The sequence below is a fragment of the Lissotriton helveticus genome, chromosome 5_1 (assembly GCF_964261635.1).
Source record: "Lissotriton helveticus chromosome 5_1, aLisHel1.1, whole genome shotgun sequence".
Taxonomy (NCBI): Eukaryota; Metazoa; Chordata; class Amphibia; order Caudata; family Salamandridae; genus Lissotriton; species Lissotriton helveticus.
In genome coordinates this window covers 2,119,500,276-2,119,527,766 of record NC_136065.1, presented here as the reverse complement: position 1 = coordinate 2,119,527,766, position 27,491 = coordinate 2,119,500,276, and the positions used below count along the sequence as shown (strand labels likewise).

The 27,491-nt window shown below is 47.2% G+C and overlaps 1 protein-coding gene across 1 annotated transcript in view; it reads right to left on the bottom strand.

Annotated features, from left to right (window-relative positions):
- UCK1 (uridine-cytidine kinase 1) overlaps positions 1-27,491 on the bottom strand; it is a 102,845-nt gene that overhangs the window by 21,069 nt on the left and 54,285 nt on the right. The window contains exons 5-6 of the mRNA XM_078646182.1: positions 4,012-4,106; positions 606-654 (exon numbers count right to left, since the gene is read on the bottom strand). Of these exons, the coding sequence (XP_078502308.1) occupies positions 606-654; positions 4,012-4,106 (144 nt within the window). The remainder of the gene's footprint in view (positions 1-605; positions 655-4,011; positions 4,107-27,491) is intronic.

Below are 27,491 nucleotides of genomic sequence, written 5' to 3'. Positions count from 1 at the left end.
TAAAAATGAGCAAGTGGCAATGTTTATAACTTTGTCTTACGGTAAAAAATGCTTAAAGTCAGAATGTCATGAGTAAGTCCAACTTGCTGATCACCATTGTTTTGCTCTGGGATTTGACTGTTTGAAGGAGAGGTGACGGCACGTCTTCATGGTTACCGGTTTGAATGTAGCCAGAGTAGAGTAGTATGAGGTACAGGATTCTGTCCAGAGGGTGCAGTTAGATTACTTCAAGCTCTCTGAGTGTTCAACTGGGTGTTAGGATGCCCTGGGCAAGGAGATGAGCAGTTGAGAGAGCTTGGGGTAGAGAGAAGTACAGATTTTCTGTTTTGGAGTAAAAGACTGACTCGGCCCCACCAGGAGTCAAGGTGTGGTATGCAGGTTACATACAAATGTATGCCTGAGGTTGTTCTTTTCTGAGCATCTATGTCACCCATAACTTGGTGAATCTGACTGATATAAAGCACAGAATGCCTTGTTACTTCACAGTAAATAGAAGAATGCAGGGTGTGTGCAAAATTAACATAAATAAAAAAGGCAACCACCTCCCCCATCAGCCTGCTTGTTGTCCTTTAAGTAAAGTAACTTTCTAAACATGCACTCCTCACCCATGTTGTCGACTCCCCGGGGAATGATCACGTCAGCGTACTTCTTGGTCTGCAGAGAAAGCAAATGTTAGAGTACAGTGAATGCAGAGTCAGCCAACCACAGAGTATTAGCGACAAAGATACTGAGCACCATATTCTTGTCTGTGTACCCATGCTTCTCAGAAGGAGAAGGTAGTGACTGTACTTACACCAGTACTCGTTGATTCTCACAGTCCGTCCCCTGCCAATACAGCCGGGAACACAATCCTGTCCCCGTCTGCACTGTGTGGCACTCAATCCTACCGCCCCACTCCCCCAGTGCATCTGTCACTCACAGTCCTGCCCAAGTCACCCAGAACCCCTCAGTAGAACAATCCTGTTATGCCCTGTCACCTATCTAGAATTCTATACATAATTCTGGTTATTGAAGGATTTGTACCCCTCTAACTGAAGTGCTGTACCTTGCAATAAGTAGTACACAAGTTCCTTTTAGAAAGGCTGTTTACACTGAGGTTAACGAGTGGTGTGTGATGGTTTCAGGAGTGACACACAGAGAGGGTGACACATTTAAGGCCAAGACTATTCAGCACATTTGGCACAGGTCTACCATAGATACTTAATCACATGGCGTGGGGACAGAACCAGCATCAAGGTAAGTGGCACTCTCAATTTTACAGCTACCAATACTGAATTCCACTTACAATCATTGCATCAACAACACTTCATGGCACTCACAATTCAATACTCCAGCCAGCACTGAGTGGTACTTGTATTCATGCCTCCACCAGATCCACTTGACATCACAAATGTATGAAGCAGTTTAGAGTGCAACAGGTCATGAGAATGATTTATGTTTATTCGAGACAGGGCCCACACGCAAACCGCCTGGAAGCCCGTGGAGTAAACAATAATTGGAGGAACAGTTCGAACACATTATTGTATAGAACATACATAAACAATCCCCATCTCAAATACACAACAATGCAACAAAGTTCTGTATAGCTGGACAGCACAGATTGATAACCTTCTCCTAATACCCTGCTACAAGCTCTTACTAACCCAGCTATCTCTAATCCAACCCCAACAGAGGCATCGCTAGGCTGCTAACATGGTTTCAAGGCCTCAAAGTCATGCCTCAACCTGGGCGTTCACTCTTCTTCGAAGGCTTCAGCATCCATACATTGTGAGGCCTGCTCCTTGAGCCAAGAGGTTGGTTTTTGGGTACTGGGCATACCCATACCGGGTACTGATATCTGCCACCGGTACAATTATACTTCAGTTGAATAAACAAGTTACTCTCAGGGGCACTGAAGACGAGCAGTTCAGGCTTAATGTAGGAGGTGACGGGGTCTTAAACTTACTCTGACGTAGTAAGTGATATACAATAACCTCAACTCCCAGCCAGAGCAATCATCTCCAACATGAACAGGTGTTTTTTTTTTTTTTACATGTAGGTATGATGCAAAATTAAGTATTGCCTGTACTTTCTGTAACAGAAATACAATTTTAAAGTGTTTATGCGTTAAGTGCTAGGTTTTGATAGCAGGAGACCCTATGGTCAATATGATTTTATTAGGGAAGAGTTTAAGCATTCTTTGCTGCTTTCAGAGAACTTAAGGTTTAGTGCTGGGTATTTATATCCAGCCAGTCAATGGGGTAAAGGGGGCAGACAGAAAACTACAATTTATCAAGTTGCATGTATTATTCCTGCTTTAGTTGTTTGGTACACCTGGGCGCAAGGTGAAACAACTTAGCAGGTTGGAGCCCCAGTGGCGGAGTATCTATACTATATCTAGTTCAATAGATTTTAAAATCAAAAATATACCAACACAAATTAGATCATGGTCATACACTCAAGCCAGAGAAGGTTAGTTCAGAGTGCCAAAGGCTTGTTTAATCGACCTAGTGTCAATGAAAGGGCTACCAAAGGGTCCGGTATTCACGGATTCCAGTGCACCAGTCATGTATGACATGTATTTATACATGTCACTGACACGAGTAACAAATGTCAGTGGAAGTGCTTCTGGATAGTTTGTACCGAGTCTGTGCAAACATTGGAGAATGTGTTCTGCACACAGGAGTGCTCAGACACCACAGTAGTCAAGGGATTAAAAAAACACTCCTCCAATCATGGTTTGCAGGTCTTTTCCAGGCTTATTTCTTTCCAAAGCACAGGGGTGGCAGACAATGACAAGGCTGGGTCTGGTAGGACAATGGAAGGATTTCACGTACAGGAGGGATATTGGTTTGACAGTGTCGCAGATGTTCCTTCCAGCCCACCAGACAACTTCAGTTTCAGACTTGAGACCCAGGGAACACCCGACACGAAGCTTTCCATGTCTGCAGGCGTGCCCACGTTGTTCGCTGTATGTAGACACCAGTGATCCTGCACTTTGTCTCTCAGTCGTCATCCCCTGCACACATTTTTTTTTTAAACACACACACAGGAACAAGAATGCAAGAACCCCCAGTTAGGAGGGCAGGGGATACATCAGTAGGTCCTGTGCACCTGCAACTACAATCAACAGCCACAATATGCAAGTTGAACTAAAACATGGCATTAGGGTCATTGTAGCCACCCTCGGCAACAGGCAGCTCCAGACCTGCCTATTCCTGGTCTTGCTAAAACCTGGGCAGCCTCAGAAGCACCGTCCTGCTAAGACTCTGGTAGCTTCAGACCTTGTAGGAACTGGGCACTCAGTCCTGTTAAGACATGAGCAGTCCAGGCCCGATTATTCCAACACGCTAATACCTGGGCAGCTTCTGATCGATTTATTCATGGGCTCTCACCACCCTGCTAAGACCTGGACAACCTCAGACCTACAGTTCTGCTAAGACCAGTTTATTCCTGGGCACTCACAGTCCTGCTAAGACCTGGGCCTCTTCAGGCCTGTTTATTCAGGAAGACTTACAGTCCTGCTAAGATCTGAGCATCAGACCTGTTTATTCCTGGAGACTCATCGTACTTCTCAGACCTGGGCATTCTCAAAACTGTTTATTACTGGACACGCACAATCATGCTGAAACCTCAGCAGTCTCAGGTGTGTTTATTCCTGGCCATTCACATTCCTGTTAAGACCTGGCAGTCTCAGACCTGTTCATTTCTGGAGACTCATAGTACTGCTGAGACCTGGGCAGTCTCAGACCTGTTTATTCCTGGAGACTCATAGTACTGCTAAGACCTGGGCAGTCTCAGACCTGTTTATTCCTGGAGACTCATAGTACTGCTAAGACCTGGGCAGTCTCAGACCTGTTCATTCAGTGTCATTAGTCTCGAGCCTGTTAGGTGCAACAGAGATAGGTTTACGCTAGATGAAACTATAAGTTGAGCACTATTATTTGCTGGTTCCCTATTAAGTGCACTGTATAAAGTATTTTTTCCTTTCAAATTCCCTCTCTGAGAAATACTTCTTTCCTAGAATTTTACCGGCAAACAGAACTCCTCGAAAGCGGGCTTGACGAATGAGGTGTACTGGGTAAGGATGTGCTCCAGATCTCGCCCTCGTCTCATGTCACGAAGCACTGCAAGGGAAAGCAAGACAATATCACATTTAGTTTGTAAATAATTTCCATCAAGTATGGGCTATACAAAAGCAATCAACAGCAATTCATACAAAACCTATTTGTACTGTTAATACTAGATTACACATGATAACATATTGCTTTCAGGGGGGCCCTAAAAGGCAGCAGGTTTGTTCATTTTGCTTGCCTGTCCGTCTTAGTTCACTTTTGGCCAGTAGTTTCTGCTCTGCAAAGATGATATTTGTGTGTTTGCACACTGTACAAGTAGTACATGTATGATGATAGAAGGACAAAGGTCTCAATAAAGGTATCTTTAAGGCACATCTGTTACTCCTTTTTGTAGATCAGCTCTCATTTCTAACCTAGGTTTGCCATGTCACATAGTGACAGAGCTTGTCAAAGCTGTTATTACAGATCTTTGTGCAACACAGACCTGAGCATGCATAGTGCAGTGTGCACCCTTTGAGTTCCCAGTTTGAAGGGTGACAGAGGGGTTGTTGGGGTTTTATTATTGTAATTATATACAGGCCTACCCCTCTATATCCATGCTCAGCTCTATTTCCAACATTGGGTTAGATCGCACACAAGATTATCAAAGATTGGAGGACAAGAAAGACAACATTGGTTGGGGTGGCAACACCTTAAGGAGCTCGTCCCTTAAGATCTTTTGGTTAAACTATGCATCAGCACATGATTTAGCACTTTGGTTGTATTGCTTGCACTTAGTCTGAGGTTTCCCATGTAGCAGTGTTGCTTAGCTCTATGGCAATTACATACCTGAATATAGACATCAACCCAGCCTTACCACCGGTGAAACATGCATGCATCTGAAGTAAGAGATTTCACCTTTAAAGAATAGAAAGGAGATGCACAGGAGGGAATCCATCTGCCAAAAGGTGGTATAAGGAAGCCTGACCCCCTGGCTCCATCCAGAGAGAAATATGCCTCACAATAATAGCGTGCAACACCTCATTAGGAACGGTGAATGCGGAGTAACACATTCTCCTTGTGGGAAATGGTGTACTGTTAAAAAGCACCCACACAGCGTTTAGACTTTTGGATTTCTGTGTCAGGAGATTTAATCATTGCGTTTATACTTCATGGGAACACATTCCCCATGGACCATACATGTATTGGGAAATTCTTTGAAGCTTATTTCTGACACTGATACCAAGACATTGATTAGCCCTGAAGAAGTTCAGAATTTATTTTTTTACTGAACGAAACGCGTTGGCTGGGCGATCATTTCATGTGAAAATGTCTGTTTTATGGAAGACAATAAAGGAGTGAATTTATTTCTACAAAGATACATCGTGTTACATTTTATTGGAAAGAGACACATCTTCCTGGTGCACCATTCGACTCAAAGTATCAGCACCAACACAACGTGTACTGATCATGGGTAGGCTTCCTATCTGAATACATAGTGAATGTTGGAAAGCGGCCATGCGGTACATAGTGAATGTTGGAAAGCGGCCATGCGGTGTAAAATTGGTGAGCCAGAGAGAAGCAGATTCTACACCGAGTAGCAGAAAAAAGCAAATTGACAAAAGTGCCGACTCGCACCGGGAAAAGTGTAGTGACTTCATGTCTCCATGTGGAGATTAAACTTCACTCACTGTATGAACCAGAAAAACTTCAAGGAGCTGTTTCCAGTTCCACAACCAAGTGACAGCCTACCTAGAGGTTGGGAAAAGAAGACACCCAGGACACAGGAGTAGCAGACTTTACTTCTTAATTCACTTCAATTGCTCTCAAGGCCATGTACAATAATCATGTATTTAATCTTTTCCAAGTTAATAATCAGGGACCGACTGTGGTAAAAAGATTTGAATGTACTGAAGAGACTTTAGAGGTCTTTCTCTGTCCTGGAGATTAAAACTGCATTATCTGCACAAGCTACCATTAATACCAATGTGCCATGCAGCTTAGGATGTTCCTCTGAAGGGGAGCTCACTTCGGAGCAACCTCAATGAGAAATACACAAAGATGTCTAGGTGCTGGGAGGCATGCTTGACAGACACATTACTTACTTGAAAAGGTACACTAGAATCATCTGAAAATGCCATGGACCCAGCCCCACTTCCTCATGCGTGTCAATGAACCCCACAATCATTGCAGTCACTAACAGTTCGAAGATCAACAAATGTCCATTTTATTTGCAGTAAGGAGAATTTTCATGCAAACAAAACAGTGCTGTAGTTCCACAGTGCCCTGTCGTTGCTAGAGCCAACCCGATGGGGGGAACAGAATGCTACTGTACCTTCACTACACTCACGCAGTATTTTACCATACATTCCCACCAGAACATTTATCGGAGGTATGTGGCGCTAGATGACAGGTACATTCCTGTTCTGTATGGCCACTATCTGTACCCCAAGCCGAGATAACACAGCTGGACGCTAGTTGTTTTAAATAGGAAGTAGACCCAAATCCTAGACTGGATGGACAGAAATCTACTGACACTTTATCGAGGCCTTGAACCTTCATTTAGGAAATCTGTAGCCAGACGAAACTTGCATAAAACAAACAGGAGCTGAAAGTACATTTCACAATATGATGCAACAACTTCTTATTGCTTGCGCTATGCTTCATCATGGAAGAGGTCGTGTTCTGGAAGGTCAAGTATCCCAACATCTGACCTCGAGCATGCTACTAAACCAAAGGCAGTCACAGTGTGGCATTGTGGGCTTATGGCTAACATCAGCCCCTATCTTACAGACTCCACCTATGGTCGATACCAAGAATACAAATCTTATTTTAACAGGTTTATCTGGACCCAACCACTAGTTAGTGGAATTATGTATATCAATGTGAAGCTAGAATCATCTCAAGATGCAAAGGTCACCACTTGTCACGAGCAACACTCTTAATTTAATCACACAGGCTCGGATTACAGTCTTAAGGCATATGAGATACAGTGTTCTCTGAAAACCATGCCAGACTGGCTACCTTGCCTCAAGCATTGTGTAATTGAAATTTAAACTGCAACATAATACAATTTGATCAGTGCAATCGGTGATCAATAGTCCCATGTAAGGAAAGCAGCTCTCTTGCACTTATTTACACATTGAAATGTGAAGCAAGAGTTTGCAGACACACATTGCATAAGAATCAATAACGACTGTGACAGCCATGAACCTCTCTGTCCTTTTCATACATGATCATAACCAGAGATTCAGACCCCAGGCTGAGTCTGATATGGAACTGACCCAGACAAGCAGATATTTTAGGAGCATTCTAAGGAGGGTGGGGCGGATTTACTGCCTAAGTTCTGTTATTTCTGTGTTCATGGGATTCAAGTGTGCATTTTGCCTGTTTGTAATGTTCAAATCATGCCATCTAGTATTGGGTTCAGAGGTGTGCAACTTGTTTTACTTCAAAGAAATTTTTCGAGTCACAAGGTAGAGGGACTCCTCCTCTCAGTGATGGTGCGTGTGGGCATCCACTCCTTTGTTAGATTGATTTCTCTACCCTGTCTGGTTCGGACGTGTGTGCCTCGCCTCCGTGTTCAACTCTGTTTGGTACGAGTCTTTGGTCCTGTCGACTGTATAGTAAATCTTGCATGTGCTTTTCCAGACCGCTGCCTACATTTTGGCATGCACCATCAGGACGGAAGATGTGTTCCTCATGGAATTAACCGCTTTTTGGTTCTGCCCGCAGTATCACGAAAAATATCCACACACCGACGTACACTAGGTGTGTAACCGATGCGCGATGCCAGACCACCGCGATGTCGACTGCGATGCCTGCAGATTTTTCTGATCCATGAAAACACTTTGTGATCGAAGATCGCGTTGACTGGAACTGTCTCACTGCAGTGAGGACAATAAACCTGACATCTTCAGTGAGGAGCACGCCCATGAAGTGCTGGGAATTGAGGAGGAGGATGCAGCATTCTCTGTCGAGGAGATCTCCGGCTCCGATGAAGAGGAAGTGCTGGGGCAGCTCATGAGTACTGTTACCTCAAACCCGGCTCCACTGAAAAAGAGTTCCAAATACTCACCTCTTCCACTTTTACTGGTCGCCGATCCACCACTGCCTTCAGGCAATGGTCGGATCAGTAAAGAGACTTTGTATGCCCCACGTTCGGGCCTGGCCCCGAAAACTGCTGTTAAACCTAAGTCTTCTGCTTTGGCACAGACCTCATCGGATCAAGAGCATTCTTTGGTCTCCGCCAAACCTTCTGAGCCAACTACATATCCTTCGGTGCCGGAAAAGAAACCCTCAATTACGAAATCGACTGAACTCAAATCCTCGAAGCATTCTTTGGTTTCTTTGTCTGCGGTCAAGCCAATTCTTGAAAAGATGGACATTAAACCGAGGATGATCCATATTCAAGAAGGCACAGGGAGACTCGTAGCCTCATCTCCTCCTACAAGGCAGTTGATATTTTAGGAGGACTAAACATTCCTGTACCTCCCAAAAAGAAAACAAAAGACAAGACTCAATGAAGATAGACGAGACATGCGAATGGCAGAGCGTACCTGGAGATCAGCTCCCTCGGCAATGCACCTAAAAGATCTGAAGAAAAAGAGAAACGCCTACTTCAGGAAAATAAAACGCTCAAAATCAGACTTCTTCAGCCTCCAGCTCGACCAAGCAAAAAACCGTCCGAGAAAACTGTTTGAGCTAATCAGATCACAATCCAAGGATCAACCCCAACCACTCATCACTGCGCGTGAGGCACCATCCTGTGAAGACTTCGCTGCTTTCTTTACCCAAAAAACTGACAACATAAAGAGCGATCTCCTCATTGACGCAAGCCTCTACTCCAAACCCCAGTGCCTAGCAGCCACTGAACCAAAAAACAATGCTACTTGGTCAACCTTTGGCACATACTCAGAAGAAGAAATTGGCAAACTGCTCAGCACCCTGAAACCATCCAATCACCTCACGGACCCCCTTCCTGCTGCAGCAGTAAAAGACTTTACCCCCTTTCTTATCCCTCTCTGGACTAAAATTATTAACAGCTCTCTCCAACAAGGAAGCATACCTGACTCCCTAAAAGTTGGTCAGGTCACACCTCTCCTAAAGAAACCTACAGCCGACCCCTCTGATCTCAACAATTACCGTCCCATTACCAATATTCCCACTCTCGCCAAACTGCTGGAAAAATGCGCACAACTACAATTGTCTAAACACATTGAACAATTTGATCTCCTCAACCCGCACCAGTCAGGCTTCCGAGCAGGGTACAGTACAGAAACGGCTATGACTCACATAATTGACGACGCACTTCAAATGCTAGACCAAAATGACACCTGCCTCCTCATCCTCCTTGATCTCTCCTCAGCATTTGATACCGTTAAACATGAGAATCTACTTGAGCTCCTAAACACACGAATGGGCTTATCTGGAACTGTTCTCAAGTGGTTCACCTCCTTTCTTCACAACAGGTCGCAGAAATTCAAGAGCAACAACCTGATGTCTTCGCCAATACCCTTAACGCTAGGTGTCCCCCAAGGATCCTCTCTATCCCCAACTCTGTTCAACCTAGTCATGGAACCGCTCACCACCTTGCTACAAGCATCCAATGTACACTTTCACATGTACGCAGATGATACCCAACTTTATCTCAAATTACAGTCCCCCAAGGACATCTTGCTCCTGAACTCAACGATCAGATGCACCCAATCCTGGCTGGCAGATAATCATCTCAAACTCAATGCCCTGAAAACAGAGTTCCTTCTGATCTCACCTCCAGCGAAGGTCTCCACCACTCAAATTTGGCTTAAAGACCTAACCGCACTCAATGTCCAACCCACCATCGTGGACTCAGCAAAATCCCTAGGCATAACACTCGACACCAATTTGAACATGCAGCAACATATCAGCAAGGCAACAAAGGGAGCAAACTTCCAGATCAACACTCTGAGGAAACTTAAACCCTACCTCCCAGCCAAAGACTTCCAAACCGCAGTACAAGCACTAGTCATCCCTCGAATTGAATACGGCAGCATCGCCCTCTGTGGACTCCCCCTAACTACAACCGCACCCCTAAGAGCTTCTCTAAACGCTGCAGCGAGACTCATCACTGGGTCAAAAAAACACTCCCATATTACCCCTGACTTGAAATCCCTGAACTGGCTGCCATTTGAAGCTAGAATACATCTGAAAATCGCCTGCATGACACACAAGGCGGTACATCTAAACTCACCCGGATACCTCGCTCAGAAACTGACAATCTCTGGAGGAGCTAGAAACACCAGAGGCACAAACAATCTTCTGTTGAAACCTCGAAGATTCCGGAAGGAAAAAACATATAAGCGCTCCTTCTCAGGAATGGCGCCTAGGATCTGGAACGCTCTCCCGCCCGAAACCAGGCTTATCTCTTCCACCTCACTCTTTAAAAATGAAGTAAAAGCTATCCTCATGGCTAAATACACCTGAACTATTATCTTGACCACTGTTAGTACTCTGCACCGATCTATACTACATGTTTGACCCTTTTTGATTATTTGTATGAACTGTCTTATTACTCACATGTTTGGCTTTGTAGCCACCTATTTGTACCATTTTGTACTCATGTCATGTTGGGCTTAGTTGCCACCTATTTGTATTAATTGACCTATTGATTTATCTGTTAACCATGCTCCCTCATGTACTTCTCTTCGTAAAGCGCTCTGATATCTGCAAGGATCTTGTCCGCGCTATATAAAACTTTCAAAATAAATAAATAAATAAAATAAGGCTACAAGCCCTTTACACCATTCACCACCACCACCACTACCATCTCCTCTTTCTCCACATCTGGGCCCTCTAGACCATGCACCTGCTGGTTCACCATTAGGGAGATTATGAGGACCATTGGGCATTTTTCTTCCCTTTTTTAGGGCTCGGCCTACGTCAACCCTGCGTCAGCAGGGGAGGCGGAGCTCCGAGCTCCTATATTATAAAAAAAAAAAAAAAGTTTGTTTAGGGGTCCGGGCTGCAACATTCCTTAGTGCGCACGCGTTTTTTATGGCATCTGCATAGTGATTCGTCTTCGCTGTGCTGTGTTTTTAGTAGCCTTGACGCGATAGGCTTAATGTAATTTGTCCTTCGCCATGTTGGCATTTTCTGTGTGGTTACGCGCACGGCAGTCCATTAATTTTAATTAGGAGCTGTCAGAGTGCCCTTGTAATGCAATCCAGATGGTGGGAGCGCGTTCACCATTCTGCATTGCATGTATAGGGCGCGCGTTCGTCTGCAGCGTTTTTGGGGCTGAGAAATGTGGACGTCTATTGTATTGAACTTTTATGTGATTTATTATTGCTCTGAAAAATGTGTGTTTGCAAGGAAGTGTTCCAGATTACAAGGACATGGTGTTCGCTTATTTCCTTCGAAGCGCTGTCTGATATGTATTTCTCTTGAATAGCAACACGTACCACCACCACCAATACTACCACCTAGTGTAGTAAGTGCAGAGTAGTGTGTGCAGAGTGCAGAGTAGTGAGTGCAGAGTAGTGAGTTCAGAGTGCAGAGTAGTGAGTGCAGAGTAGTGAGTGCAGAGTAGTGAGTGCAGAGTGCAGAGTAGTGAGTGCAGAGTGCAGAGTGCAGAGTAGTGAGTGTAGAGTGCAGAGTGTAGAGTAGTGAGTGCAGAGTGCAGAGTAGTGAGTGCAGAGTAGTGAGTGCAGAGTAGTGAGTGCAGAGTAGTGAGTGCAGAGTAGTGAGTGCAGAGTAGTGAGTGCAGAGTGCAGAGTGCAGAGTAGTGAGTGCAGAGTGTAGAGTGTAGAGTAGTGAGTGCAGAGTGCAGAGTAGTGAGTGCAGAGTGCAGAGTAGTGAGTGCAGAGTGCAGAGTGTAGAGTAGTGAGTGCAGAGTGCAGAGTAGTGAGTGCTGAGTGCAGACTAGTGAGTGCAGAGTAGTGAGTAGCGAGTAGTGAGTAGAGTAGTGAGTAGAAAGTAGTGAGTAGAGTAGTGAGTAGTGAGTGGAGAGTAGTGAGTAGTGAGTAGAGTAGTGAGTAGTGAGCAGAGTAGTGAGTAGTGAGCAGAGTAGTGAGTAGTGAGTGCAGAGTAGTGAGTAGTGAGTAGAGTAGTGAGTAGAGTAGTGAGTAGAGTAGTGAGTAGAGTAGTGAGTAGAGTAGTGAGTGCAGAGTAGTGAGTAGAGTAGTGAGTAGAGTAGTGAGTAGAGTAGTGAGTAGAGTAGTGAGTAGTGAGTGCAGAATAGTGAGTAGAGTAGTGAGTAGTGAGTGCAGAGTAGTGAGTAGAGTAGTGAGTAGAGTAGAGTAGTGAGTAGGACATCACAGGCAGCAGCTGTGCAAGCTTCTTACACTCACAAGGAGACCACAGGCAGCTGAGGTGCAAGCTTCTCCCACTCACAAGAAGGACATCACAAGCAGCAGCGGTGCAAGCTTCTCAAACTCACAAGAACGACATCACAGGCAGCAGCAGTGCAAGCTTCTTACACTCACAAGGAGACCACAGGCAGCAGAGGTGCAAGCTTCTCACACTCGCAAGAAGGACATCACAAGCAGCAGTGGTGCAAGCTTCCCTTACACACTCACAGCAGGTACTGTGCCAAGGCAGCAGCAGCAACAGAGCAAGAGTCCCTTACAAAGAACAGGAACAGCACAGAGATGCACAATGCAATCTTCTCATACTCACAGGCAGCAGCGGTGCAAGCTTCTCACACTCACAAGAAGGACATCACAGGCAGCAGCTGTGCAAGCTTCTTACACTCACAAGGAGACCACAAGCAGCTGAGGTGCAAGCTTCTCCCACTCACAAGAACGACATCACAGGCAGCAGCAGTGCAAGCTTCTTACACTCACAAGGAGACCACAGGCAGCAGAGGTGCAAGCTTCTCACACTCGCAAGAACGACATCACAAGCAGCAGTGGTGCAAGCTTCCCTTACACACTCACAGCAGGTACTGTGCCAAGGCAGCAGCAGCAACAGAGCAAGAGTCCCTTACAAAGAACAGGCACAGCACAGAGATGCACAATGCAATCTTCTCATACTCACAGGCAGCAGCGGTGCAAGCTTCTCACACTCACACGAAGGACATCACAGGCAGCAGCTGTGCAAGCTTCTTACACTCACAAGGAGACCACAGGCAGCTGAGGTGCAAGCTTCTCCCACTCACAAGAAGGACATCACAAGCAGCAGCGTTGCAAGCTTCTCACACTCACAAGAACGACATCACAGGCAGCAGCAGTGCAAGCTTCTTACACTCACAAGGAGACCACAGGCAGCAGAGGTGCAAGCTTCTCACACTCACAAGAAGGACATCACAGGCAGTAACGGTGCAATATTCTCACACTCACAAGGAGATCACTGGCAGTACACACCACATGAACACACTCCATAACACATAGCAACAATACATTGGCATTTACAATGCCATTAGCTCAAACTCAAATAAATCCGAGCCCGATTGCATATCTAATGCTTGTTCTTCTTTGTGTGCTCTTGAAATATGTATGCATAAATAGGTATTTAATGCATGCATGAAGAATCTTGTGAGGGTATTAGATACCAGTGTTGAAGCATTGCACACAACACATATTGTTTAGAAATTAATTTAAGTCTTTAAACAAATTGGTCACGGACCTGTTGGGGGAAGACAGATGTTATGTGATTTCACCCGGTCTGGGAAACCCTCACAACACATCAATGGGTACTAGCCATTATCCAACATGGCGACTGTCTGGAGCTCATTACCACGCCACCCAACATGCCACCTCGCAATCACAGACTATCGCAAGACCACTTAACTCTTCTGAAACAAGAGGCCCAAGCCCTTCTGCTCAAAGGGTATATAGCACCAGTTCCTCTTCATCAACAAGGTACAGGGGTGTATTTCCTGTACTTTCTAATACCAAAGAAGGACGGGTCACTGGGACCATTCCTAGATCTCATATCTCTCAACTACTACATCCTATCAGAACACTTTCACATGGTCCCTCTACAAGATATCATTCCACTTCTAACGATGGGCAACTTTATGGTTACTTTAGGCCTAAAGGATGCCAACTTCCATATAATCAATCAATCATGCCATTTGTATAGCGCACTACTCACCCGGGAGGGTCTCAAGGCGCTTGGGGAGGGGTATGCTACTGCTCGAACAGCCAGGTCTTGAGTTGTTTCCTGAAGGCGAGATGGTCCTGGGTCAGCCGAAGGTGGATGGGGAGGGAGTTCCAAGTCTTGGCAGCCAGGTAAGAGAAGGATCTTCCTCCGGCGGTGGCTCTTCGGATGCGTGGTACGGCTGCGAGGGCGAGGCTGGTGGACCGTAGCTGGCGGGTGGGCGTGTAGAAGGTGAGGCGGTCGTTGAGGTACTTGGGGCGCAGGTCGTGGAGAGACTTGTGTGCGTGGGTGAGGAGCCGGAACGTGATCCTCTTGTCGACGGGGAGCCAGTGCAGGTTCCTCAGGTGGCTGGAGATGTGGCTGCGTCGGGGGACATCCAGGATGAGTCGGGCGGAGGCGTTCTGGATGCGCTGGAGTCTTTTCTGTAGCTTGGCTGTGGTTCCGGCATAGAGGGCGTTTCCGTAGTCTAGTCGGCTGGTGACGAGTGCCTGGGTGACAGTCTTCCTTGTCTCGGTCGGGATCCAGCGGAAGATCTTGCGAAGCATACGCAGGGTGTTGAAGCACGATGAGGAGACGGCGTTGACTTGTCTGGTCATCGAGAGGGAGGGGTCCAGGATGAAGCCCAGGTTGCGTGCGTGGTCGGTTGGCTTGGGTGCGGTGCCCAGGGCTGGGGGCCATCAGGAGTCGTCCCAGGCGGAGGGCATAGATCCCAGGATGAGGACTTCCGTCTTGTCCGAGTTCAGTTTCAGGCGGCTGTCCTTCATCCACTCGGCGACGTCTTTCATCCCTTCGTGTAGGCAGGTTCTGGCGGTGTCGGGGTCTCTGGTGAGGGAGAGGACCAGCTGGGTGTCGTCGGCGTAAGAGATAATGTTGAGGTTGTGCTGGCGTGCGATGGCTGCGAGAGGTTTCATGTAGATGTTGAAGAGGGTGGGGCTGAGTGAAGATCCTTGCGGGACGCCGCAGATGACTTCGGTGGCCTCGGAGCGAAACGGGGGGAGGCGGACTCTTTGTGTTCTTCCGGCGAGGAACGAGATGATCCACTCCAGTGCCTTCTCTTGGATACCGATGTTGCTGAGGCGCTGGACTAGGGTGCGGTGGCAGACCGTGTCGAACGCAGCGGAGAGGTCCAGGAGGATGAGGGCCACTGTTTCCCCCTTGTCGAGCAGGGTCCGGATGTCGTCGGTAGCTGCGATTATTATTATTTATTATTATTTATTATTTCAGACTCTTATATAGCGCATGGCTACTCAGGAGCATCCCAGCGCTTGTACGGAGCCCAGAGGGTACACAGCGACGGGATCAGGAGCTATTTACATCACTGTATAAATCTAGCTTTATACTCTGCTGAAAAGCCAGGTCTTCAATTTCCTTCTAAAGATCAGCAGGTTGGGTTCATGTCGCAGCGGGGGGGGGGAAGCGAATTCCACAGCGATGAGGGCGGTGCTGTGGTTGGCTCTGAAGCCGGACTGCGAGGGGTCGAGGGATCCGTTCGTCTCGAGGAAGGCGGTCAGCTGTCTGTTGACGATCTTCTCGATGACTTTAGCAGGAAAAGGGAGGAGCGAGATGGGGCGGAAGTTTTTGAGATCGGTGGGGTCCGCTGTAGGTTTCTTCAGGAGGGCGCTGATCTCGGCGTGCTTCCAGCTCTCCGGGAAGGTGGCGGTGTTGAAGGAGGCGTTGATGATGTTCCGGAGTTGGGGTGCGATGGTGGAGTCGGCCTTGTTGAAGACGTGGTGTGGGCAGGGGTCGGTCGGTGATCCGGAGTGGATGGTGTTCATCGTGCGGGCTGTGTCTTCGGTGGTCACCGTGGTCCAGGTGCGAAGGGTGGCGGTGGGGGGCGTTGGTTCGACGGTTGGGGGCGTGGGTGGGGCGCCAAAGCTGTTGTGGATGTCGGCGATCTTGCGGAGGAAGAACGAGGCGAGGGAGTCGCAGAGGTCTTGTGATGGAGTGATGTCGTTGGTGCCGGTGCTGGGGTTGGAGAACTCCTTGACGATAGTGAAGAGCTCTTTGCTGTCGTGGGCGTTGTTGTCCAGTTGTTCCTTCAGGGATTTCTTCTTGGTGGTGCGGATGAGCTGGTGGTGCTTGCGGGTAGCGTGTTTGAGGGCGGTCATGTTGTCGGTGGTCCGGTCGAGGAGCCAGGCTTTCTCGAGGGTGCGGCAGGTCTTCTTGGAGTCCTTGAGGTCGTCGGTGAACCAGGATGCCTTCTTGCTTCTGGGTCTGCTGGGAGGGTTCTTTAGTGGCGCGAGGTCGTCGGCGCAGGCGGTCAGCCACTGTGTGAAGTTGCGGGCTGCTTCGTTGGGGTCCGTTGTGTTGGCGGGTGGGCTCTGGCTGAGGGAGGTGGTGAGCTGGTCTGCGGTTCTTGCTCCAATTCCTGTGAGGTACCTGTTGCGGGTGGTGGTGGGTCGTGGATCTTTTGAAGCTGAAGTGGACACAGCTGTGGTTGGTCCAGTGGAGTCCGGTGGCGTGGCTGAAGGTGATGTACTTGCTGGAAGAGAAGACGGGATCAAGCGTGTGGCCGGCGTAGTGGGTGGGGGTGTTGACCAGTTGCTTGAGTCCGAGGTTGGCGAGGTTTTCCAGCAGGGCGGTGGTGTTGCGGTCCTTGTTGTTCTCCAGGAGGAAGTTGAGGTCCCCGAGGAGGATGTAGTCGGTGGAGGGGAGGGCGTGCGGGCTGATGAAGTCTGTGATGTCTTCGCTGAATTGTGTGCGTGGTCCCGGAGGTCTGTAGACGAGGGTGCCTCTGAGGGTCGTCTTAGGGTCGGTGTGAATCTGGAAGTGGAGATGTTCGGCTGCGGCGAAGGAGTCGTTGGCGTCGGTCGTGATGCGGATGGTGTTCCTGTGGACGATGGCGATGCCACCTCCGGTCTGGTTGATGCGGTCCCTCCTGATGATCTTGTACCCATCCGGGATGGCGATGGCGATGTCGGGTGCAGAGGAGGCGTTCATCCAGGTTTCCGTGAGGAAGGCAAGGTCCGGTGATGTAGCGTCGAGGAGGTTCCAGAGTTCCACGGCGTGTCGGTGGACGGAGCGGGTGTTGATCAGGATGCACTTGAGGTGGTTGCTGCTGGTGTTTGTCTTGGCGGGTGCGGGGCAGGTTCGGAGGCAGGTGAACTTGCAGGTGCAGCAGGTGAAGGGTCCGTGGGTGCGTCTCGGGGTGGCTCGGCAGCAGGCGTGGGTCCGGCCGGCATTGAGTGCGTTGAGAGTGGCGGCGTCGTAGGTTAGTTGGGTCGTCTTGCCTCGGCGGGAGGGCCAGGGGTCCTGGCGCGGGCCAGGCGCGGACGGGCGCAGACGGGCTTACCTTTGGCGCACCTTCGGCGCTCAATCGGTGCTCCCGCTGCGCGGTCGCTCTGGGGGCGTCATAAGTAAGGAGCCGGGAGGGAGGAGCAGCTGGGTGGCGGGAGCGGGGCGGAGAATGGAATCACAGGGGGGCGGGGCCGCAGGGAGGCAGCGGCGGGAAATTCCAAGAAGCAGCGGGCAGCGGGAAATTCCCAGGAGCAGCGGAAAATTCCCAGGAGCAGCGGGAAATTCCCAGGAGCATTGGGCAGCGAGCTAAGGAATCGGCAGGCAGGAGGCGGCAAAGGCAGGCAGGAGCGGCAGCAGTGAGTGGGGCGACCAAGCCCTGTGGAGGGCTGAGCGGATACCCAATAATCTTGCTCATCAAAAATACCTCAGGTTTGTGATAGCAGGAAAACACTAGCAATTTAAGGTTCTACCCTTTTTTTCTTTACAGAGTTTTATATAGCGCAAACTTGTCCTGGTATCGGGTATCAGAGCGCTTACATAGCACCAGTTGCGTTACATGAGGACACATTCATTTTTTGTTAGGCACAGGGAGATGAAGTGATTTGCCCAGAAGCACAGGATGTTCAGCGTCATTGCCGAGACTCGTACCCGGTTCCCCAGATTCGAGGTCGCCCGCCCTAGCCGTTAGGTCAACTCCTCTCCATCTTTGAGGTCACTACAGGACCAAAGGTTTTTAGAAAGTTCCTAGCAGTAGTAGCAGTACGTCGACTAAACATTCATGTACTCACGCACTGGACGACTGGCTAATCAAACACCCATCTGCAGAGTCAACAACACATACAGATCACAATAGAACTGATACACAAATTTAATTTGGGTTCACCATCAATATCCCCAAGTCTCACATTCAAGCTCTTCAACTTCAACCATACGTAGGAGCAATCCTCAACAAACAGTTAGGACTAGCTTAACCCAATCTCGCTCGGATTAACAACTTTTAGGCACTTCTACCTCAATTTCAGACAAACAAAACACTCACAGTTTGGACTGTCATGCATCTACTAGGTATGATGGCATCTTGCATCGCCATAGTTCCCAACACAAGACTAAACATATGCCCACTACAACAATCTCTTTCTCGTCAGTGGTTTCAGTCACAGCATCTAGAGTTGACAGACCACCAGACTCACCATTCTCAGCAATGGTGGAACCCCACCTATTTGTTGAAGGGGTGGCCTTTTCTGGACCCTGTTTCTCAAATCACTCCAACTACATTTGCTTCAGAGATGGGTTGGGGTGCACATCTCAAAAACCACACAATACAAGGTCTGTGGGATGCCAAACATTAGTCTCACACATCAACTACTTGGAGCTTTAGGCAGTATTCCTTGCACTGAAACTGTTCCTTCGCCATATATCTCACAAGGTTGTCCTAGTCCAGATGGAGAATATGACAGCCATGCACTGTCTACAAAAACAGGGGGTGACATAGTCACACCTCTCTTAAACCATATGGAACTGGGCTCTTTACCGTCACATTCATTAGTTGGCAGAATATCTACTGGGTACAGGCAAGGATCTTGTGGAAGTGCTCAGCAGGACGCGCCAATAGACCTACGAGTGGGAACTCAACCCACAAGTCCTCCTTCCCTACTTTCAAAAATGGGAGTAGACCTGTTTGCCACAAAAGAAAACGTGAAATGCCCAGACTTTGCATCCAGGTTCCCACATCCACTATCCATGGGCAAAGCACTATGGATGAACTGGTCAGGGATATTTGCCTACGCTTTTCCACCTCTCCCTCTCATTCCATTTCTGATTTGAAGACTCAGACAAACATCACTCACCATGATCTGTGTAGGTCCCACTGGGGCACGTAAGTCCTGGTTCACAACACTACTAGATCTCTCAGTAGTCCCGAACGAGAAGCTCCCTAATAGGCCGGACCTTTTCACACAGGATCAAGGACAAATCAGGCACCCAGACCCCAAGATACTCAACCTAGCGATTTGGCTCCTGAGGTCTTAGAGTTTGGTTATTTAAACTTACCATCAGAATTCATGGATATTCTTGAACAGGCATGCAGACCCACTACTACAGCCTGTTACACTGCATAATGGAAGAGTTTTGTTTGTTATTGCCAACCTAAACTCAACAATTCTATCAAGGCCACTGTGCAGGACACTATTTGCTAATTCCTCCTTTACAAAAGTCCAATATGACAAACACTTCTATCTTGCTGCAATAGCTGCCTATCTCCAGAATAGACAGCATTTATCACTTCAGAATTACTGCCAATAGAGCATCCATGGAGGGACTCAAATGAGTCATTCCACCTTGTGTCTCTCCAGCACCCTCCTGGAACGTTAAACACTGTGCTTACTAGGCTTATGGATCCTCCTTTTGAGCCTTTACACTAATGCCCACTTCAATTTCTATCATGGAAAGTGGCATTTGTAGTTGCCATTACCCAACTCAGGCATGTTAGTGAGCTCCATGCATTAACCTTAGAAGAACCATTCTTTGAAATACATAAACAAAAATAAGTACTTTGGACTAATCTGAAATTCATACCAAAAGGTAGTTTCTCAATTTCACCCCAATCAATCCATTGAACTACCTGTTTCTTTCCCTAACCATGTTTCTGTAGAAGAAAGAGCTCTTCCCAACTTAGATGTAAAAAGAGCATTCCTGTTATACATAGATAGAACCAAAACTTTCAGGACAACAAAATAACTGTTTGTAGCTTTTTTGCCACCACATAAAGGTAGCTCTATATCCAAATACAGCATAGCTAGATAGATAGTAAAATGCATTCAAACTTGCTACATTAAAGCCAAAAGAACTTTACCTGTAAAGTCCCGTGCACACTCTTCTCGAAAGAAGAGAGCAACAATGGCTTTCTTTAGGAAATATCCACATAGCTCAAATGTCTACAGCAGCTACATTGTCTACACCAGGGTTCTCCAAAGTCACATACATGTACTAAATATTACTGTGTACATGTTTTAGCAAGACAACAAGCCAATGTAGGTCAGGCAGTGAAACGTACACTTTTTTAAAACGACCACATGCTAGCCACTACTCCTTAGTAGGGACTACTCTACAGTCTATGCAGAGCATGTGTATCTACAACCACACATGCCATCAAACTGATTATGTTACTTATCCTGTAAGCATCTGTTTGCGGCATGTAGTGCTGTAGATGGAAATGCACCCTCCCTCCTCCCCAGATGCTTATGGCTGTTGCAGTCACGTTTTACACTCTTAGCATGGACATCTTTATACTGCCACTTTACTTACACCCCTTTCTCACCCGCCTGTGGGAAAACAATCACACAAAGGAGTTGATACCCATGTGCACTATCACCGAGAGGAGGAGTCACTCTACCTCATGACTCAAACAACTTCTTCAAAGAAAACCAAGTTGCACAACTCCAAACCCAAGACTAGATGGCAGGACTATGCAGAGCATGTGAAGCTACAGCACTACATGCCACGAACAGATGCTTACAGGGTAACATAATCCGTATGTGATATTTCTATTGCATGAACCTTGCCGTGTCAAAGGCAAGCATAAAGCCAACAAGTGATTAATGCATTGTATGTAGTCTTCTTTAAAGAGGTGCATACATGTACAGAATCCCTCATCACTCTTAAGTTCAATCTGAAAGCACCAAATTTTATCCACCAGAAACAGTGATTTGTACAGGGGAATTTAGCACTTACCTAACATCGGTGATTCAGTAATTCTGAGACCACAGCATCAAGGGGGTCTCACAAATATGTAGGCTGTTAGAAAAATGCTTATTAAAATAAAGCTAGATTTTTTTTTTTTAAAAAGGGCATCTGAGAGGTCAGATATTTTAGACTATCAAGACCTTGGTCAGACTGCTGGTGGCAAGTGCATTGACCCCACAACAGAATTACTCACACCTTGTATTCAGTTTATGTTAAGTACTTGTCTGGTTGGGGGGAGTGAGGGTGGTGAGTGATTCATAGCCTGTGACTCATCTTATCTCTGGGTCCCAATAATGTAGGACTCTTGTAGTGTGTCATAGGTGTTAAGATAATTTCCAGCCAAATGAGAGCATGTGATATATGTTGTCACTAGGGGAGAAATGACACAAAAGATGATCAAATATTGGTATCATTTCATGGATTGTAATCAGTAGCAAGCGACAAACGGCAAGAGAAAAGCTCCTCGGTAATGATGGAATCTGTTAATCATTATATTTCTACAGAGCCGTACACTTTCTTGCAATAGAAAAAAGAGAAAATTATTTTCAATATTATGGTGGTTTCCACTTCTCTGGGCAAAAGGTATAAGATCCAATGAAAAGATAATTGGGTCACACTGGAACTGCTGCTTATAAGCACTTGTAAAATAGTATGCAGGAACGAGTATATTCCCAATTTGGAGAGAAGATTCTGATTAATATTCAAAGAAGAGAAACAACTGCAGAATCAAAACCTCTCAAATCCTACGTCAAATTTCACCCAAGTTGCAGGAAGCTGACAAAAGCATCAGTAGATCATCAACCACATCGTTAAAAAGCAAACTTTTCATGATAATCAGGATGCAAGATAATAGGATTCAGTACACGGTGGAACGGAAATATCTAAAACTCAGTGGAAGTCTCCATAATACATTAATGAGCAATAACCACTTACAACTTGGGATGTTTAAGTAGCACAGCTGATTGCATGCCTAATTACTCTGAAGGGTAACGTCAAGTTCACATTCTTCGTAAACACCGGAAATTGTGCCCTGGACCGTGGACCACGTGGAATTAAACATGGAAATAAGATGATCAGTTATAGAAGGGAGAGATTCAACCGTTCCTCCCTCTTACTAAGTTTCTTCACCAGGGACTGAAAAAGCAAGACCCATTCTGTTTTTAGGTACAGAGCATTTTCAACCCTGTATTTAAATCCACAATAAGTGCAAACACAAAAAGACACGAGCAAATAAGTGCATGCTCTGGATGGAACCCCTGAATCTTTGCGAATCACTACTGGCTGTGCAAGACCTGTGTTCACCTACCACATTCTCCAGGGAATTTTCTCTATCCCCAATATTTTGAGTTTTAGGCTGAAGAATTCATCTACTTAAGGGTACTGACTTAGCTGCCACCAAAATTAATCTGCCAGTAAGATGGGCATCAGTGAATCCTATCCTTTTCCTTCAAAACCTCAACTCATTTTACTACTCGCTAGCCGCAATACCTTCAAGCAGATAAACAACCTTCTTTACGATTTGTCATAATTAAACAGGAAAGGTGTTTTTTGTTTGTTTGAGAGTTGGTACTGGCCCCATACACACCTACCTACCACCCAACAAACGTTTAAAAAAATAAAAAGTTCATGAAGGGGAGGGTATTTTTTGTTTGTTTGATAGTTGGTACTGGTCTGCGGACACCTACCCACCAAACATTTTTTTTTTTTATTTAAAATTCACGAAGAGGAGGGGTTCCAAATGGACACCTTCACATTTGCAAAAGGGTTCAACATCCTTGTCGGTAAAATTTAAATGTTTTGCAACCGGATTGTGGTCGCAAAACACTGATTCATCATTTAAACCACTATTTGGGTCTTCCTAAAAAACACCCCTTTCAAATAGTGAATAATTATATGTTTCTAATTCCATTTTGCGGTTTGGTAACCTATTACTGAATCACAAAATGGGTTTAATTAATACAAAACGAAAAGCCATTTTGCAGTCGCAAACCATCTGATTTTGGGAATCGCAAGCTTTGCAACTGCAAAACAGCTTTGTATATCAGGCCCTGTATTTCCCAATGTGTTAATGTATTGTTTTGTGGTACATGAAGCCCGATTAATCTTGTTTCTAATCATTGTTTATGTCCCGTTTACTTACCAGTAATCTTCATTATAATGTGTCCTACTCTTACTTCCGCCAGTCCTTATATTTTATGGGGTTCCAGCCCTCATGAAAACTTCCTTAAAAGTCATATTAGATTGTAAAATGTATTTAAACACTTCCCTTCTTTAATGCTACATTAACATTAGAAAGGAACAGAAAGTCCTGTTAAGAATAACAAGTAGTTACAATTCACTACCACCACTTCTGGGGAGAGGAAGGTGGGTAAGTACGACCGGGACGAGGAAGAGTAGGACTCAGCATAATGAAGATTACCAACAAGTAATCTAACTAGTACCACATTGCCCCTCTTTCTCGCCTATGTACGTACATCTTGAGTGTAGGAAATCCACCTTTTCGGAGTTGTCACTGAATATTTTTTGCCTTTTGCTGGACCCTATATTTGTGCTGGCTTTAAACTCGATGCACTTTACCCCTGCAAACAAGCAGTAAAGTGTATGTGCTCCACCTTTTAACATGGTTGAATAAGCATACTCCTAATTGGCATATTTAACTTACCTATTAGTCCCTAGTTCAATTCAATTCAATTCAAATAATCTTTATTCGGATAAGAATATCCATAAAAGTACAATCCGTCACTACCAAACAAATACAATAAATATTAAAAACATATAAATATACATTATCATCCAATACAAATACACAGTACAGAAGTAAAACATGATAAAAAAGGGTTGGGTGGGCCAAAGGACTAGCAGCTTAAATGGCATTGTGCAAATGTGACTCAAAACAGTTTGTGCAAAACTGGCAAAGTTTTCAAGTAAAGTGCGGTAGTGTGCAATCTGACATGGGTAATACAAACAATTTACGTAGATCTGTGCAAAATCAGCAATGGTTTACATGAAAATACATTGATAATCGATGAGATAACTATATCTTCAGAAATGGATCCCGAAATTATACACTGGGGCAACCTACAGTAAAGGATTAGAAAAGTGTAGGACTTGGCCCTTTTCCCAGAAGTTTTTCGCTTTTTATTCCTTTAATTTAGGGTTCCCCCTATTGTAACAAAAGTGAATAGGCCTTGTGTAGTGGAGATGCCCTGCGTAATGTTAAACTAATGTTAAGGTGCAGGTGCCCCCTTCCCCTAACATGGCTGCCACTGACCCCTGCTACTGAAGCGCGGTCTTTGTGGACGCACTCTAGTAGCCAGGAGCTGGCTGGAACCTTCAAACAATGTATCAATACTAGCCTTCCAGCCTGCCCATAGCCAGAATGGTGGAACCTCCTGGAACCTTCTGGAACAGGTGAGGTGACACCAACTGCCACTACCAACTGTCAACTGGCACTATATAAGGAAAGGGAGGGAAACTTTCCTGTCAGACTGAGGGAGCACAGACCTGGAGGAGAACCTACGCAGGAGTTTTAGGCAGTGGGGCCTAGTCAGGGTCCTATGATACTGGGAGTGACAGGGCTTAGGTGCTGCCTTCCAAGTGTTGAGGAATCCTGAGCTAGCCCATTGACCTGGCCCGGCGGGAGGGGAACCCAGGGACCACTTGAAGGGAACTGGCTGAGGAGATTTGATATCAGACATCAACTCCAACCTCCTCCCCCCCTTCAAGGAACCCAGAGACTGTTATCTACAAGAGCGCAAGAAACATAAAGCGCCAAAAAGAAACCAAACCACCACAGGACTATTGAGAAATCAACCAGGTATTGGCGCTGTGTCGCTCCCCGCGCTCCCTGACGCCACCTGGGATCCCTTTTGCTGGTTTGCCACTGTTGTATGATCTGTCCTGTGGAACCTGCTGATCTGATTCCACCTTAAATAAACTGACTGCTGGCTAAGCGCTCTTATTCCCTAGCGCTAGCACCCTGAACTACCTGTCCTGCTGGCATTGCCTACACTGTCTGATCTGCTCTGATTTAAATAATCTACCTGAAGAGTGCCGGCCCTGCCTACCCAGCGCTCCCCTTCTGTGCCCCCTTTCGAAGCGCTGAGGTGCTGGAGACTTTTATGGCCTGAGAAGCGCTATTGCTGAAACTGACCCAGCGCTGGAATTGCCGAGCGCTGCTCTAATGTGTGCCCCTGAGAAGCGCTATGCTCCGTGACCCCTGAACCTGGGAGGGCCGTAAATCTTCCGTGCCAGCCTGCCTGCCACCTATGTGCCCTAGCGTCGGACTGACCGGGCTTGTCCCCGCTCCTGGCGCTGTGCTGCGGGAGCACGGTGTGTCCCCCACGGAGTGCTACGTCAATCCCCACTCACCTCCGGGGAGACTGCCTGAGAAGCGCTGGGTCCGGAGCGCCGTTGGCTACCCCCGGCGGCCCTCTGTGCCAGGAGAGGGCCGCCGCTGTGCTGAGAAGGCCGGAATCACCACCGTGGCCCAGCCTGAGGGTGAAGAGATCCCGCGGCGGCCCTGGAGCTTGAAGAAGGCCGCCGCGTATTTCAGTCAGGCCTCGCTAGGCCTTGGAAGCAAGCTCACTCGCTTCACGTGACGGGGGCGCCCGGCACGTCATAGGCCGCACCCCCGCCTGAAGCCGCGCAGCCATTGGCTGCCGCTGTCATACCCCCGGGAGCCGCTCCTCTATTGGCCGCTGTGGCCAGGCCCCTCATGAGCCGAATCCTGATTGGTTCCCGGGCCGTGAGCACCACGAAAGGCCCGGGTACAGCCTGTCCTCGCCGGAGGGCGTAGCGAGAGTGCAAGAGCCCCCACCAGCCTCAGGAGGAGCGAGCGGGCTTCCCTAGAAGGGCCCCCTCCCTCCCGAGGCCAGCTGAAACCTCCGCAAGGGCTCCCCAAGGAGCCGAAGAACCCTGGTTAACGCCTGTGGTCGCCGGACCTCACTAGAGGGCTCCACGAGGAGCCAAGCCCTCCCCCAGCCCCCTAAGCCTACGCAAGGGCCCCGAGGGGCCGAAGAGAAGAAGGTAACGCCGGGGAGGAGGGCCCGAGTTCACCCCTCCCCTGGGGGACAAAACTGTAGTTGGCCCCGAGTTCGCCCCTCCCCGGGAGAACTGTTGCTGGGCCCCGTTGGCCCCCTTTGTGCCTGCAGAACGTCTGAGACTGGGCGAGAGCCCCGGTCAGAGCTTAGGGACTGCCCAATTAGTAGCGTTAACCCCTGCCTGGGGTCAAGTTAATTGCTCATGTTACTAGTGCACTGTTTATTACTGCCTTAATGGAATGCTTCTGTGACTGTCGGCACTGGTCATTGTTGATTTAATGAACTATTCTACCCATGCTGGAGGCAATGTGTAAACTTACCTGGTGCCTTGTTCTCTTTGCCTAAGGAAATGGTTATTCTTCTATAGGAAAATGATGGTTAATTACCCACCAGTAAATGAGGAGATGTTCCATGCTGGGTTAATGAAATGCTGGGGTTGTTATACTGAAATGCTTATTAGGAGGTAATGAACGGCTATGCCTTTAATGTATGTGTTGCATTGGTGAATTGCTCCCTTTACTCTACCCCAAGGAAATGTGTTGTTGAACTGCTTATCTTTACTGCAGGAAACGTTTACTCTGGTATTGGACTGTTTTAGAGGTCCCAAGGCCTACAGTTATAGGCCTCAATCCATAAAAGGTTAACTCCTGATTAGGGGCTGTAATAGAATGCCTACAGTGCCAGGATGAAGAGTATTAGCGAGGGCTAGGCCCAAACCCAGGGATTATCCATATTTCGCCTAGTGTCCTACTCAGCCTAGGCCTTATGCATGGTTTACCTGTTATTAAATGTTTACTTCTGCTAAGAGAAGTGGTTACTTCCTGGATGAAATGTTGGTGCATAACTAATGAAAAGTTCTACTATGGAACTGCTTAATTCTCATTCCTGCTGGGAGTGATTCTTTAAACGGCAATAACAGCAGAGAGGCGTTGATGGACCGATGCAGAGGACAAAGACGTGCCGAAGCCGATGCGGAGGATACCATGGACATGACGCCGGTGCCGCCACGAGAACCAGCTCCCGGGGAAGCGGTGGCAGAGGCAGAACAAGTCGAACAAGCGGGAGCGATGGGGGAGGCAGAGACCTGCGTGGAGGATTGCAGTCTGGTAGGAGTTACAGAGCCAGGCCCGGGACAGCTGATAACTGCGCCGGGAACCGAAATTGGAAGGACACACCCAGCGTTGTCCTGGAGGCAAGCGAGGGTGCAGGACTGGAGGGGGCGGTGCCCCTGGCATTACCCCTGGCATTGATACTGGTGAGTGAATCAACAACTGAAAGTAAGAAAATAGACGATACAACTGGTGGAATGGATCCTAATGACAGGGGTAATGGGCCTGATAATCAGACTAATAAT